At 49.7% G+C, this 15,965-nt stretch overlaps 1 protein-coding gene across 3 annotated transcripts in view; it reads left to right on the top strand.

The window, feature by feature from the left end:
• ASH1L (ASH1 like histone lysine methyltransferase) overlaps window positions 1-15,965 on the top strand; it is a 39,371-nt gene that overhangs the window by 678 nt on the left and 22,728 nt on the right. The window contains exons 2-3 of one of the 3 annotated variants that reach the window (XM_021376601.1): window positions 4,310-4,824; window positions 8,057-12,809. In XM_021376601.1, coding sequence (XP_021232276.1) covers window positions 4,405-4,824; window positions 8,057-12,809 — 5,173 coding nt within the window. In that variant the 5' untranslated portion in view covers window positions 4,310-4,404. Of the gene's footprint in view, window positions 1-4,304; window positions 4,825-8,056; window positions 12,810-15,965 lie in introns of all 3 variants that reach the window. The other 2 variants (XM_021376600.1, XM_021376602.1) reach the window with 2 other exon arrangements.

Below are 15,965 nucleotides of genomic sequence, written 5' to 3'. Positions count from 1 at the left end.
GCGCTGACAGCCGCGCTCGGGGCGGTGCGGAGCCGCGGCCCCGCGGGACCTTTCGGCGTTCCGCTCCCCGGGGGCCGCCGGGAAGTTTCCCGGTGAGCTCGGGGCCGTGCGAGGTCTGCGGGGAGGCCGCGAGTTTCCTTTCGTGCGGGCGGTGGAGGTGCGGGGCGGGGCGGGGGGCTTCACCTGGCGGATGGGTTTTGTTCCGCGTTGGGGTGTTGGCTGCGTTCGCTCAGCAGCTCCCGGGTCTCTGTGGTTGCGAGCCGTCCCCCCGCCCCGAATCACGCTTTGGGAATGACGCTTTCGTTGCATTCAGCTTTACGAGCTCGGGTTTGGTGGTTGAGCCTCGTGGTTCTTTGCTTTACCCGTTTCTCGGATCAGAAGCCGAAACGTGCTGCTGTCCTGTGTCATCTGTGCTGTGTGTGCACCTCCTTCCTGTAGGGACCCCACTTCGCCCGGGGGTTGGATGAGGTGATTTCCCCTTCTGACCCCTGAAATTCCGCGATTCCATCAATCTCCAGCCTCGCTCACTTCTGTTTCTCACCCTCGGTTTGTGGTTCCTTCACCCCGCTGATTGCTCCGCCGAGAACTAGAAAGAGCCTGGAATGTGGGTTTCCATCCGATGGCCTCAGGGCGCGTATTCCCTCCCTTGGGAGCTGCGCGCTGTCAGGAGTTGAACAAGAAACCCGGCTGTGGGTTCCTGCTCCGGCTTCCCCGTGTCATGGGGAGGGTTTGGGGAGCTGGCACCGCGGGGCGGCTGTGTGCTGCTCGGGTGCATCTGCTTTGGCTTTCCCATCGGGCGCTGAAATCCGCGTCGGGCTGGCTCCCAGGAGCAGCGCGCCTCTTCGCGTCTTTGCTTGTCTGTTTTGATTGCTCTCCTCGCGCCGGGGTGGGTCGATGGCACCTGCACAAGCAGCACTTTGAGAAGGCGGGGAACGATGTCGAGGGGTCAGAGCCAGAGAGCTGTGCTGCACGTGGTCGGCGGTGAGGACCCGGAGCTCGTGCCCGGTGCTGCTGCCTCAGTGCGAATGGGGAAGTTCCGGCAGCTGGCTGAACATATGGGTGGAGATGGGCTCTAAAATCATCGTCTGTCTGCCTACTTGAGCTCTGAAGAAGCATTCTTACTCGAAAATGAAAGCTTTGGGAGCTGCTCTGAGCTCTGTGGTGCTGGGAGACACTGGGAGGGGGGGAGGATCTTGTGCATCTTGGTTTCAAAACCAAAATGGTCCAACTTTTGGGACTCCGGTTACGTTTGGTTGCAACAGGCAGTCAGCAGTCACCTGAAAATCGCATCGTGTCAGAGCGATAACGAAGGGCAAAAAATTAAGAGTCATAATTGACCGAAGGAAGAAACTTGTTTTCAGGAGTTTAAAAGCATCCGTGAGGATAGCAGGGGAGGTTGAAGTGCTTGGTTTGTGAGACGGCCTTGTGGATGGGAGAAAGGTGGACGTAGCCCATCCGCTCACACAGCAGGTATTCTTAAGTAGGTGCTGGTGTGCTGTGGGCTGCTGGCTTTTTAAATCTCCTCTTTAATCTGTGCTGGGTTGGATGCGCCAGCACAGCAATAAGGATCAACAGGAGAAGAATGGTTCTGCTCCCGCTTTGCTCCCGGGCAGCGCGTGTCTAAAGAGATGTGAAAATGCTTCTGCGTGGTGAGGAGTGGTTTGAGATCTGCGGGATCTGTGGGGGGAGCGACTGGAAGTTCAATGTGGTTTTGCTTTGGGTAACGGTGAGGATGCGTCTCGGTGGCGATCTGTCTGGCCACGCAGGTGTTTGGTGCTAGAGAGCCCCAGATCCAGCAAAATCTGCCTTGACCTCAGATCCCGTGGATGAAAGCAGCTGGAATGACTTGGAACAGGGTGGGAAATGGAGTTTGTCGCATCGCTCTGAGCCTTGAAGTGAAACGTGTGGGTGTTGGTGTGGGAGGATCCGCCGTGGGTCTGCAGGACGTGGGCGCTGGGCGAGGAACGGGCGAGCAGCGCGGCTGGCCGGGCGCACCGTGCTGCGCTGCTTGCTCGTCACGGGACATATTGGTCTGAGGAGATGGGAAGCGGTGCGCTCCGGTGACCGCGTGCAGGTTTGGAAGATATTTAATGGTGGGCACAAGCAGTCGGGCTCTGCTGCTTGAACGTGCCATTAGTCTCACCGGGCACAGATGGACGCAGCGCGGCTCGCGGTGGGGATCCCTTCAGGGAGCGGCTGCTTGGCGAGCCTGCTTCTCTGAGCTCAGGGATCCTGTGGTGTAATGACAGCGAGTAGTTGTGTGCCCATGGAACACATGTGGGAAGGGAAGGCACGCAGCCTTCAGGTGCCTGGGATCGTCTGTTGGCCTGGAAGTACCAAATCTTGGGATTTTTTGGGGGGTAAATGCGTTGGAAGCTGCTCCAGCTGCCTCTAGGCTGTGGCTTTGCTGTCCCGCTGCTCGGTTACATGACGTCCATGGGAAGATCTGAAGGCATTGAGCTGCACGAGGAGCGGTAAAGGTCCACGATGGGGAGCATCTGCAGGGCGAAGGGTACCGCAGAGAATGGTGTTTCTTAAGAAAAAGCTGAAAAAGGGCCAAAAAAGAACACACGCAGTGGTGAAATGGGAAGCACTGAGGAATGGGAGCAGCTTGGGAACCAAGGAGGGTTCTGCACAAGGATGGGAAGCCTGAACTTGGTGGGGTAGGGAAGAAGAAACGTTATTGGGATTGAAAGGGATGAGATGTCATCAGTCCGCGGTTATGAAAACGATCAAATTGGCAGACACATTCTGTATGAATTAGAGTGGGATAATTGGAGAGTCAGAGAGAAGAAGATTACAGTGATCAAGGCAAAATGATGATTAGGTCCGGGATTAGCATTTTTGTTGTCTGTGCGGAGAGGAATTAATGGCTAAATGAAATGACCGGCTGCGTGTTGATGGGAGCCGTGGGTTTGGGGACTTTGTTTCTGGGATGGTTCCGGGTCCGTTCAGGGCAGAATGGGACGGGCCACCCCGCAGCCTCGGGTTGTGGAGGGGAGCGTTGTTGTGGGCCTGCAGCTGATGGAGCCGTGCAGGTGTTGGTGTCATCCCTCGTCTGCCTGCAGGGAACGTGGAGCCAGGTGCAGCAGCGCTGGTGTCGTTCCTTCCATACGACTCGGTTTCGGATTTTAAGCTCATTCATTAATTGTATTTGTAAGAATGTGACTGAGGGGTTGTGGCTGCTCTGGGTTGCAGTTACCGGACGAGAGAAGGAAACATTTGTGTGAACAAAGGTTTGAGACTTGAATTGCGTCGCGGCCTCTTGGAATGGCTCCTTTTCTTTAAGGCAAATAATTCTGAGCTCATACATGAGCTAATACATTAAGTGCTGGGCAGTTTTGCTTTGTGTGTCAGCGTGTAGATCCCACTTCCATTGACACGAGGTTGCCCAATGGCCTGAGCCTGGCACCTGCTACTGACTTGCTTTTAGTCCCCCATGTCACCCTTCTGCTTTTTTTTTTTTTTTTTTTAATTATTTAAATCTGGTTGTAAGATGGCGATTTTATCTAATTGCCTCCGGTCTCCTGGGTAATAATCCCATTTTTGATTTTGGGGGGATGCCTTTATTGAGAAATGATAGCTGTAGATGCAGCCCTTGCGTTAGTCAGCTCCCATCATCTTCTGCTTGAATTCTTGGGGAAGTTGAGATGAGCAAGTTCCCCCTGCTGGATAGGTTAAATAGACACACACACGTGTCCCAGTGATGGACAGAAGCGTGGGCTCTTCCCGTGTTCCTGGAGGTACAAACGAAAGTGCAATTTATTTATTTCTTCACGTTCTCCCTTGTTCCCAGTCCTTGAATTGTGCGGAGCCCTGAGCTGCTGCGCAGGTGTTGCAGCCCATCTCCGAACCGCTGCGTCCTTGGGTGAAGTTGAGCTTCTCTGGTGGCTCAGAGGATTAAAACCGCATCATTTGTGATTTTTGCTTGCCTCGTTACAGGCCTAATTAGCTGCATGGTTCTTTAGGTGCAGCCATTTCCTTGGGTCGGTGTGGCAATGCCAGGAGGTGGTTGGGTTCTGATTTTAAAAGCAAGTTATGCTGATGATCGGTATTAGCTTTAATCATAATGCAGAACGTTTCGTGGATGAATGGGAACGTTCATTGTATGCTTCTGATTTTCAGCTGTCATTTGAGAAGTGGCTTTGGGGATAACATTTCTCTTGCACTGGGTTACGGGATGGGTTGGAGTTTTGAAGCCCGAGAGCTTTCTGAAACACAACTGCTTTCTGATCGTTTTTACTATTCAGTTCACTTCTCCTCTCAGACTGGGGTTTACTTCTGTCTTCGTTTTCCTTTCGCAGAGTAGAAGATGCTGGCTGCCAGTAATAGAACTGATCTTCTGTGGAACATATCGCCGTAAATCTTCCCCACAGTTCCCCGAAGGCTTGCGCTCCGCCTGTGATGGACCCTCGGAATACTGCTATGTTAGGCTTGGGCTCTGATTCTGAAGGGTTTTCTGGGAAAAGCCCCTCTCTGGTAAACATTGGCCCGTTGGTGGGAAAGGGAGAAGCAGAGCTGGAAAGCTGCACCAAGGAGGAGGAAGACGGTGAGAAGAATCGGGAGGGGAACGGTGCGGAGAATGGGAAGAAGGAGGCTCTGGCTGATGCACAGCAGCAGTTTTCAGTGAAAGAAACAAACTTTTCGGAGGGAAACTTGAAACTGAAGATTGGTCTCCAAGCAAAGAGAACGAAAAAGCCTCCTAAGAACCTTGAGAATTATGTGTGCCGGCCTGCGATAAAAACCAGCATCAAGCAACCACGACGGCCACCAAAGAGTGGGAAGATGACAGAGGAGAAGAATGAGCACTGTCCTTCAAAACAAGTGAGTAGCGCGTTTCTGGAATGCTCCTTGTCTGGTCCGTAAGTGTACAGCTTGGAGAAGCACCAGTCTGTCTCTGTGACTCAGATTCTCCTTGCTTAAAGTAGTTTCAAGACCCCCACTAATGGTCATGCACTTCAGATGCTCTGCTCTCTCTCTGACTCTGTCCTGAAATGTTGCACAAGTTGTTTAACTCTGTTCCCTGATTGTTGGAGCGATGGTTTACAGCATCCTGCTGATTTCCAGCACGAGATAAAATTTGTTTTTCTAGAAACAAATGGTAAACAGGGTTTGAAACTACCGCATGTTTTGAATATTGCACCAGAGGGTGGTTTTTTTTCTTACTGTGATGAAATAAAGCAAGTTCTAGCACTGGGAATTACGCTTCAGAAAATGAAATTGATCCCTTAATCTTTCCTTTCTGTGGAGAGGAGGCGAGGAGAAGCAATTCCGTGACCGATTCGGAGCAAGCTGTGACAATCTTTATAGCCGTGAGAGCGAACTGTCCGTGCTTTTGAAGGAGGAATTGAGTGGGAATTCAGCACATGCAGTGTGCTTAGTTAACTGCCAAGGCACGGAGGGAAGCAGTAGAAATCCTTCCCTTGGAATATCAGTGTAAAATATAATAGGAGGACACTTTGCACACCCATCTCTTGACAGGATCTCAAGCTCATTGCTGAAGGGACTCTAAAACTTGGGCAGCATCTTGGGCTGTGCCAGCAGATGGTTCATCTCCGTTCACGGCGGTGAGCGGTGGGTGAGCTTGTTTGGTTCGTCCTCCAGAAATGTGAAGGTAACAAAGCTAAGAGCGTTCTAAAGAGAAGAGAACAGAACAGGAAAAAATGGCAAAGATTCCATTTTTCCATTCCGTATTTACAGATAAATGCAGACTTTGCTTCTTAGTTTTAGATGAGTGCTTCCCTGATGGGTACGTGGCAAAGACATACAGAGGCATTGCAGAGTTGCATTGCTGAAGTTTTAGAAAATACAAAGGCAAGAAGTGATAGTAACATAGCTACAGTCTGCTGTGACTCTAAAATAGGGTGAGCAGGCTGGGACATGCCTCTTTGCTTCATCTTATTTCTTTGTAAAACTGCTGAGTACGGCATTCTGCCCCTGTGCATATTGCCTTTGGTGAGGCAGGGAAAGCTGCTGATGAGATCACAGCCACCCAGTGAAAAACTTGGAGCAAAAAGGTAACGAAGCTGAGGAGATGTTTTGGTTCATTTCCTTGGGAGTAGCTCAAGAGTGTTCTCTGCAGGATCTGAGATGTGAGTTCTTGCTTTAGACTGATTGCATAAAGTCATGCGGTGCTTAACGAGCTTCTTGTAAGGCAGCTTCCAGCACCAGGGACAAAATGCAAGCGTGGGACCAGATACCCATGTGGAGAGCTGCATGTGAACACGGCCCAACGCCGAAGCTTTGAAGAGCTGTGCTCATCGAATGCACTCTGATATATTCTGGACTTCAGATTCCGGCCTACCCTGTTGTGCAGTGATTGTTTGCACAACAGAAGTCATTTCAGGAAAGCCTGGCACCCTTTTGTCCCCATGTGTCAGGGTATGGGGCTGCTCCCTGCCCCCAGCTGTGGGTTCGGTGACTACTACGAGGGTGGGTGAACAGGGGGGAAGTTCCTGAAATGTGACGCTCCGGCAGAATTTACATAAGATTGCAGCTGCCACAGAAAAGCTGGGCTGAGTGCCAAACTATTCTCTGCAGACCACAGTCTCCTTTTCCACCACAGCTAAAAATCAGTAGCCCGTACGACTGGTGGGTTTTGTTCTGCTGCTGGATTTGGAGGCATCCAGCCTCCACCGATGCTCATGTCCACCCTTCCCCAAGAGGAGAACTTCAGATCTGAGGCACATCCCTGTTCTTGGGAAGCCTTGCTTGTTTTCTTCCAGCGCACTCGGGCTGGCAGGCAGTGGTGGCAACATCAGTGACATTTCACTTCTGGTATGTCAAGGATTTAAGTGTGAGCCCAGCAGAGATCTCGGCAGTGGTCAGGGCTCATCTCAGGCAAAAGGAGTGACCTGCTGTGACTAGTTTTTGGATAACTTCCTTTAAAATACTTACAGTTGGTAGATGCAAGCGCTGTGACCGGTGCTGGTAGAGCTGTACTGATGCTGTTAAGCTGAGAGAGTTGCTTGATTTCCTCAGTGCACGCGCAGTGTATTCAAATGTTTTCTTCCATTGTTCCTTTCCATACAGAAATGCTCTTGTTATTACCAAAGTTTGTGGCTGTGCACTACTTAAGTTTAATTTCCATGGTCACTTTAGAACAGTCTTACTCTTTCTGTGTGATACGCCTTAGTGATAGCAATACCTCCCATTAGCAGAGGCATTTAATAATACAGAACTACAAGAAGGAACGCTGTGATTTAGGCTGATCAAAAAGATTACTTTAATACTATTGACTGGAGATCTCTGGGACTCACGGTCTCCCTGTATCTCCAGCATGTCTGAGAGCCCCGGCTGCGGTGGTTGGATTTCAGGTTTGGAACCATGCTATGGGTCGTGCTGACTCAGTAGCTTCCACTGAGTGCCAGGAAGCGGTACCCCTGGCTCTGGCCCTGCAGAAAAGCAGCAGGTCAGCACGTCTGTGCACTGCAGAGGCTCTGACAGCTCAGGCAACACGTGTTACCCAAGCAACTCTTTCCCATCTCTAGGAAATCATGTCAGACTGAGCCCAGCTTGCAGTCTTCCGTTGAAATCGTGCTGGTATAGCTTGCCGAGTAAATGCTTCATTCATGAGCAGCACCAAAGTTTGCTGTTTATCAAATGATTTCAAAGGAATCCGGGCTATATCTTTCTTCAGCGTAATTAGATATTTGCCAACCATAGTTACAATCTTCTAAAATGTAATTCGTCCAGTGCTGACTGTAATTAAATACAGTAAGTACTATGCAGTTGTCTTACTCGTTTTTATCGGAGAGAGATGGATGAGTATGGCACTGATGCCTTTCCCTCTCTGCTCAATGCTTGGGATGATATGTCCTGTAACGTTTTGAAACTGTGTGTACGTGTAATTAAAAGGGATGGGAATCTTCCATTCTTAGGCCCAGGTTGGAGTGAATGCATCCGTGCATTTCAAAGATGTGTTGGGAAGCTTTATGTAAAAAAAGAATGTCCTTCAAAACAAAGAAGAATTATTGACAGGTTCCTAATAGAATTTGTTGAGGTAGTGGATCTTGGTGCTCTCTTCCTAAAGAATTTCTCTTTTATTAACTTGTAGGACCCTTCAAAGTCGTACAAGAAAGCTGGAGAAGTTACAACCGTTGAATTACATGTGGAAGAAGGTATACAAGTAGAAACAAATCCCTTACCTAAGAAAGTTTCCCCATTGCACACTGAAATGACAGATTATATAAAGTCATCTCCTCCGACTCTTATCAGTAGCCATAATTCTGACTTAAAGGATAGAACCCAGATTAATGGAGCAACAACTGTAACAGAGAAATTGGCTCAACTTATTGCAACTTGTCCTCCTTCAAAGTCTTCCAAAACGAAGCAGAAGAAGCCCGGGAGCGGAACTGCGTCTGGTTTGGTTAAAGACTCTGGGAAGAAGCTGCCAGGAACCATACCTGCAAGCGGGATAGTGAATAAAGATTTGGTAAAGAAACTGCCGGGATCCGGTATCGCTGTTGGATTGGTCAGTAAGGACTCAGGGAAGAAGCCATTAGGGATTGGTAGCGCAGCCATATTGGTTAACAAAGACTCTGGGAAGAAGCCACAAGGGATCGGCCCGTTAATAGGATTGGTTAACAAGGACTCTGGAAAGAGGCTGGCAGGGATCAGCACTCCACCTGGGTTAGTTAGCAAGGACTCTGGAAAGAAACAGCCGATGACCAGCTCTGCAGTTGGATTAATTAACAAAGATGTTGGGAGGAAATTTCCAGGTATCGGCACTCCAACCGGATTGACTAATAAGGAGTCTGTAAAGAAGCCAGCTGGGATCAGCGCTCCGACTGGGCTGGTTAACAAGGATGCTGGGAAGAAGTTGCTGGGAATGAGTAGTCCTGCAGGATTGGTTAGCAAGGATGCTGGGAGGAAGATGCCGGGGACTGGCAGCGCCACGGTTCTGACTAACAAAGACACCGGCAGGAAGACACCAGGGATTGGCAGCCCGGTGGGACCAGTTAACAAGGACTCTGGGAGGAAGATAGTGGGCATTAGCAGTCCGGTGGGATTGGTTAGCAAGGACTCTGGAAAGAAGCCAACAGGAATCAGCACTCCGGTGGGTTTGGTTAACAAGGACTCTGGAACTTTGAAAGCAGACTCCCTTCTGCCTGCCTCGGAGCCCTTTAAGCTCCCTTGCAATTCAAACGTTAGTAGCCTTGAAAGCCACGAGACTACGGATTTACTGAAAGAAAATACTACCAGCAAAACGTTCGAGAAGCATATTGTGAGGCAGAGCAAAGAAAGTATCTTGGAAAAGTTTTCAATTCGGAAAGAAATCGCTGACGTAGGCAAAGAGATGTTTAACGAAGGAATCTGCGTCCCGCAGGATGGTTACTCAGCCAGTGAGAAGGGGATTTATGAAACATCAAAGCACGAAAAGCAGCCTCCAGTCTATTGCACTTCACCAGACTTCAGGACAGGAGGTGCTTCGGACGTATCCACAGCCAAGTCCCCGTTTAGTGCAGTAGGAGAGGGAAATCTCCCGTCGCCCTCACCCACAGTGTCTGTTACCACCTTAAACAGGAGCCTCTCAGCGACGTCTTCGCAGTTAGCATCTAACACGCTGCATCTGAGTTCCACGGCGGATCTCTTGGAAGGTATTTCAGATCAGATTGGCAAAACTCAGTTTTCTCCCGACAGTACGCTTCTAAACATAAACAGAACGTTGAACCATACTCTGAGCGCCGATTTTAAAGGTGCTGATAAAGACCTAAGCGATTCAAAAGCTGCTTATGTAGAACCTTCGAGAACTAGCCCTTCTATAGGGAAAAAACCCATTCTGGCAGCTGAAACGAGCATTCACGCTACTGTCACCCCTTCGGTAGTGAGTTTTACAAGCTTGTTTAGTAGCAAGCAGTTCCTAAAGATCGGTGCAATAGCTGCATCAGATAAATCCTGCCAAGGAGCCAAAAATCTGAGCGCTAGTCAGCAATCAAAACCTTTAAAGAAAAGAAAAGGAAGGAAGCCACGATGGACGAAAGTGGTGTCGAGAAGCACATGCCGACCTCCGAAGGGTCTGGAACTAGAAAGGTCAGAGCTTTTTAAAAACATTTCGTACAGTGCACTATCAAACAGCAATTTGGAGCAGGCCAAATTCTTAAAAAACATAGGATCGTCTTCGTTCGTAGAGCACGAGTTCGTTAAGCATCAGTTGCCAAAACTGAATGAGGGCAGCGGGCAGTCTCTTGCACTGTTAACCGAGTCTGACAAGCAGACTCAAAAGTTCTACAGTGCTCACAAACAACCTTCAAGTTTGTGTATGTCGGATGATTTCTTACCGGACATGTATAAACCGAAAAGAGGAAGACCTAAATCCAAGGAGATGCCGGAGCTTGAAGGTCCTCCCAAAAGAACTCTAAAGATCCCAGCGTCGAAAGTCTTCTCAGTGCAGTCAAAAGAAGAGCAAGAACCTCCCATTTTGCAGCCCGAGGTGGAAATCCCTTCCCTAAAGCAGAGTTTATCGGGACAAGCTTTTCCTAAAAAGAGAGGGAGGCCTAAGAGACAGATCAGGTCATCGATTAAAATGAAGCCACCGATTCTTTCCGTGGCGCCTTTTGTTGGAACAGACAGCTCAAACAAGATAGAGTCTGAAAGCGATCAGCATCGGAGCGGGGATTTTTTTGAGAGGAAGGACCAGCTCCGAGGGCCAGAAGAAGTCCAAAAACCTAATATTTGTAGCATGAGTGATTTGGAAGTAGACTCAGACAGAAAAGTTGCCAAGAGAAATAACGGACAGTTAATGAAAACAATTATTCGAAAAATAAATAAAATGAAAACTTTGAAGCGAAAGAAACTCTTGAATCAGATTCTCTCGAGTACGGTGGAACCAAATAACAAAGGGAAAGTGCAATCGAAGCTCCACAACACAGTGTCAACTCTTGCTGCCACTTTTGGTTCAAAATTAGGCCAGCAAATAAATGTCAGCAAGAAAGGAACGATTTACATAGGAAAAAGGAGAGGAAGGAAACCCAAAGCCGTCCTGAACGGTATTCTGACCGGCAATTCTGCCAGCCTGACAGTTCTCGAGAAATCTTCTCAACAAACTCCCGGGACATCGTTTGGCCAAGTACTTCCCCATTTGCTGCCTTCAGCAGCGAATAATGCGGAGATCCTTCCATCCCCTGTTTGCTCTCAGTCCTCTGCAGTCAGCGGGGGACAGAGCCCTGTCAGCAGCGACGCGGGATTCATTGAGCCCAGCTCGGTGCCGTACTTGCACATACACTCCAGGCAAGGAAGCGTTGTTCAGACGCTCGCAATGAAGAAAGCTGCTAAGGGAAGGAGGAGATTATCTCCACCCACGTTGCTGCCAAACTCTCCTTCTCACTTGAGCGAGCTGACATCGCTGAAAGAAGCCACTCCTTCCCCCGTGAGCGAGTCTCACAGCGATGAGACCATCCCCAGCGACAGCGGAATAGGAACGGATAACAACAGCACTTCAGACCGAGCAGAGAAATTCTGCGGGCAGAAGAAGAAGAGGCATTCATTCGATCACGTTTCCCTTATTGCGCCCGAAGCTTCCACGGTTTTAAGTAATCTCAAAGAAAAGCATAAGCACAAATGCAAGCGCCGGAGTCACGATTACCTTAGTTACGACAAAATGAAGAGGCAGAAGCGAAAAAGGAAAAAGAAGTATCCTCAGCTCCGAGGTAGGCAGGACCCGGATTTCCTGGCTGAGTTGGAAGAGCTCATCAGTCGATTAAGCGAGATTAGGATAACCCACAGGAGTCACCATTTTATCCCCCGAGATCTACTGCCTACCATCTTCCGGATCAATTTCAATAGTTTCTATACCCACCCTACTTTTCCCTTAGATCCGTTGCACTACATTCGGAAACCCGATTTAAAGAAGAAGAGAGGCAGGCCTCCGAAAATGCGGGAGGCTATGGCAGAAATGCCTTTCATGCATAGCCTCAGCTTTCCTCTCTCCAGCACCGGGTTCTATCCCTCCTACGGCATGCCTTACTCTCCTTCCCCCCTCGCAGCTGCTCCCATAGGCTTAGGTTATTACGGAAGGTACCCTCCGACTCTTTATCCTCCACCACCTTCCCCTTCTTTCACCACCCCGCTGCCACCACCCTCCTACATGCATACGGGCCATTTGCTTCTCAATCCCACCAAATACCACAAGAAAAAGCATAAACTTTTACGCCAGGAGGCTTTCCTGACGACGAGTAGGACCCCGCTCTTGTCCATGAGCACGTACCCCAGTGTTCCACCTGAGATGGCTTACGGCTGGATGCTCGAACACAAGCACAGGCACCGCCACAAACACAGAGAGCATCGTACTTCTGAGCAGCCACAGGTTTCCATGGACACCATCACGGCTAATAGCTCTTCGAGAACAGTTCTGGAGTCCTTGAAGCGCTACAGATTTGGGAAGGAGGCTGTCGGCGAGAGGTACAAGCATAAGGAGAAACACAGATGTCACATGTCTTGTCCCCACCTGTCACCTTCAAAGGGATTGCTAAGCAGAGATGAACAGTGGGTCCGGAGGGAGCCTTCGGAGTCCAATTCCTTAGCGCTGGGGTTGCAGACGCCGTTACAGATAGACTGCTCCGACAGCTCCCCGGGTCTGTCCCTGGGGGGCTTCACTCCCAGCTCCGAGCCGGCCAGCAGCGACGAACACACGAATCTTTTCACAAGTGCAATAGGCAGCTGCAGAGTCACAAACTCTACCAGCACCAATGGACGTAAAAAATTAACTGACAGCCCTGGACTCTTCAGTGCACAGGAGACCACCTCGCTCAATCGACCGCACCGAAAGGAACCGTTGCCTTCTATTGAGAAGGCACTGCAGCCTCTGTCAGGTAAGGGAGCTCTCATTGTGTCATTTCCTGAGTCTTGCTGTTGGATGCTCTAGCCAGCTCGCGCTAGGAAAGGCAGGCAGCGATAGCTTTGGCTTTGTGGCAGTTTTTACGTGTTGAATTTCAGAGCTACTGTTGCCTTTTTTTTGTTTGAGAGTTTCTGTTGCGTTAAAGCACTGTTCTGCGCAGCTTCTGGCGCAGACTGATGGGATGTCTCCTGTTTGTGGGGTGATGTAAGTGCCTCTTCCCCCCCAATTTGTCTTCCTTTGTTACAGAGCACGCAAAGTTTTCCTAAGGATGCTTTCTCATTAAAAGGTCTTTTCCTTTTCCTTACAGTTTCTGGAGAAATTGAGTTAAAATTTCTTACGATTTTTAATACTGTAAAATTCTACTTATTCTGAAGTTTGCTGGATTGATCTTAGCCTGGCTATCAGTACTACTACTGTGAATAACTTTTCCATTAAAGAAAATATTTCCCATTTCTTTTATGACTCCATGTTAGGTATTTTGATCGTCTTTACTGCAGTGTGCTTTGATCCCCATCCCGAGGCCTTTAGCAGTACCTCCAAACAGTTGCAAAATGATTCTAGGAATGCCCAAGACCAAACTTTGTAATGACCGTTTTATCCATAGCTGGGAAGCTCATCTCAGTATCCCTAGACGTAACTGAAACAGAACTAGCTGAGACTCTGCATAGAAAATTGCAGTGACACCAGCAGAGGGTTGCTGTTCGAGGACCTCCATTCTGCTGTGTTAAAGAATCCTGATCATTTCTCCTCCTTTACTCTGATTCTTGCCTACGCTCTCCCTTGAAAATGTAAATCCTTTGCCCAAAACCACTTGTGACTAATAGTTCACAGAGCAAAAGCTAGGGAAGCAGCCAACTGTCAGTAAGGAATATTACCTCCTTGTGTTCCTTGCTTTCATCTCCCTCCTTTGCTTGTAAGGCTTCCATTCTGATGCCTCCTACCTCCTCCCGTGCATTTGTATTATCCTCCAGTACGAGGAAAGTAAAGTACATCTGCATACAGTGTTGGTAAGAGAAAGACAAAACGTTCATATTTTTACATCTCTACTTCTTGTTAAAACAGCGCTGGGGGAGGTGTCAGGAGAAAGCAGTAAAGCTGTAACATCGCCTCTCCTGCTGCGATGGAAAGAGAAATTCCAAGGGCTCGGTCACCAAAGGGTTACACACAGCTCGGAGGAGCGAGGAATCGTTGTGGTAGCTGTGCAGTTCTGGGAATTTCCTGAGGAATTCCATTAGAGTGAATGATCTGACTTGGGTTTTTTTCTTTTTATGAGGAACAGCCTAATTAGAGATGTTTTAAGCTGAAACCTGCTAGCAAAGGGTCTGAATCACTCTCCCTCTTAGGGCGTGTTTATTTGGTTCATCAGATGCAGCGTATCACTTTCAGTAAGTGTATTTCTCGCGATTGGAACCAGCTGTTTGTGTTGAGACCAGCTTCCAGCTCAGCATTCATCTCATTCACAAGGAGCTCCTGATGCCCGCATCGTCGACGTGCAGTACATCAGAGGGCTTAGACTGCATCTAGAAAAAGGCCCCATCCTTTTTTTTTTTTTTTTCCTGTAGATCAATGGCAAGTTGCATCGTTGGCTTTGTTTTTCATCTGTACTGCTGAATTGTGATTCTGTGGCTAATACTGTGAAAGACGTGGGTCCTATTTTTGTGTACCGCAGAAAATAGCACAGAGGAAGGAAAAATGTGGTGCATCAAGGATTATTTTTTTTATTTATCGAACCAGATGCGGCTAAGGTGCATGGTGGTGGAGGGAACCCGGAGTGAGAGCTGTTAAAGCAAGCAGTCCGGGAATGCTTTCTAAAATCGCCCTCTGTGATCTGTAGGGGATATTCATCGTAATTTATTTCAGAAATATCCCTTATGGAAAATACCCTCCATTTCCACAGGGTTTTGAACACAAACCCTGCATGGCTGCCTTCCTTGGCTGGTGCTTCCTGTTGATGTCTGCTTCGTTGATGTCTGACGCTCTCGGATTGGATCAGAACTGTAATTGTGATGCGCCTGTTTTGGCACACAGGGCTCGCTGAATGAATGGTGGTGTTCCACAGGAGATGCAGTTGAGAGAGGCGTTTCAATCCTAGAGGTGCGTGGTTTCACGCAGTCCGTACACGCAGGCCCGCAGGAAGGTCACGGGGCTGTGACGTGTTGTCTTTAAGTGGGGCTCAGCACCCACCCTGGTGCACAGGACGGCTGGGAGCACATCCCAGAAAAGACCCCAGCGCAGCGAGTGTCCCTGTCGCACATCTTCGAGGCACTGACACGTGGGGCTGTACACAGGCATTGTAAAAGAGCCCGGCTTGAGGTCAGGGTCCTGGAAAAGCATGGATTTCTCCTTGAAACTCTGAATGCTGAGAAGCACGTATTGCGGCATCCTCTGCTGTAATCCCTCGTTAGCAAGCTCTTGTTACTCGGCTCTCAGAGCTGCACTGAGGCTGTATCAGATCCATGGTGCTTCTCTGGTGCCCCACCAGAGGCCTGAGCCCGCCGCAGGTGCAGGACACGGGCTGTCAGTGGAGCAGCCTCTTGTGGGCACTGCTGCAGTGGGTTTCTTCTGGGAAACACCGTAGCTTCACACCGTGAGTTGCTTCAAACAGTGGGGAGCTTATTTTAAGCTGGTCTCACAGTGCCTGGAGCCAAGGGGGAACCAAAAGAAGCCGTTCGGTGGGGACCGATCGGATTGAAACTCCCTTCATCCCATTGAAAACCCAAGGAGAGGTGTGAGGCAAATGCCAGTCAGTGTGACACGAGATGCGTGCGCCTTTCCACAAAGCTCAGAGGCTGTGTGCTCAGACGAGGGAAACCTCCGCGTTTAAATGCGAGGTCCCGGCATTTTAGCTGCAGATGTGCCGATTGTAGGTAGCGAAGCAGCGCGCAGCGGCGTGCGCTCGGCCCGACCCGAAGGCCGAGCAGCGGCGGGCGGCAGCGCGGGGCAGGGCCGTGGGCAACGGCGCCGCCTGGCGGCAAGGCCGGGCCTAGCACCTCCACCAGGGCCTGCACCTCCGCCAGGGCCTAGCGCCTGTCTGACCCCGGGCCTTGCGCTGCAGCCTGGGCTTAGCTCCTGCCTGACCTTGGGCCTAGCGCCGCCTGACCCCGGGCCTAGCACTGCAGCCTGGGCCTAG

The sequence above is a fragment of the Numida meleagris genome, chromosome 24 (assembly GCF_002078875.1).
Source record: "Numida meleagris isolate 19003 breed g44 Domestic line chromosome 24, NumMel1.0, whole genome shotgun sequence".
Classification (NCBI taxonomy): domain Eukaryota; kingdom Metazoa; phylum Chordata; class Aves; order Galliformes; family Numididae; genus Numida; species Numida meleagris.
The sequence above is the reverse complement of the archived record's forward strand: the minus strand, read 5'-3'. Positions and strand labels throughout refer to the sequence as shown.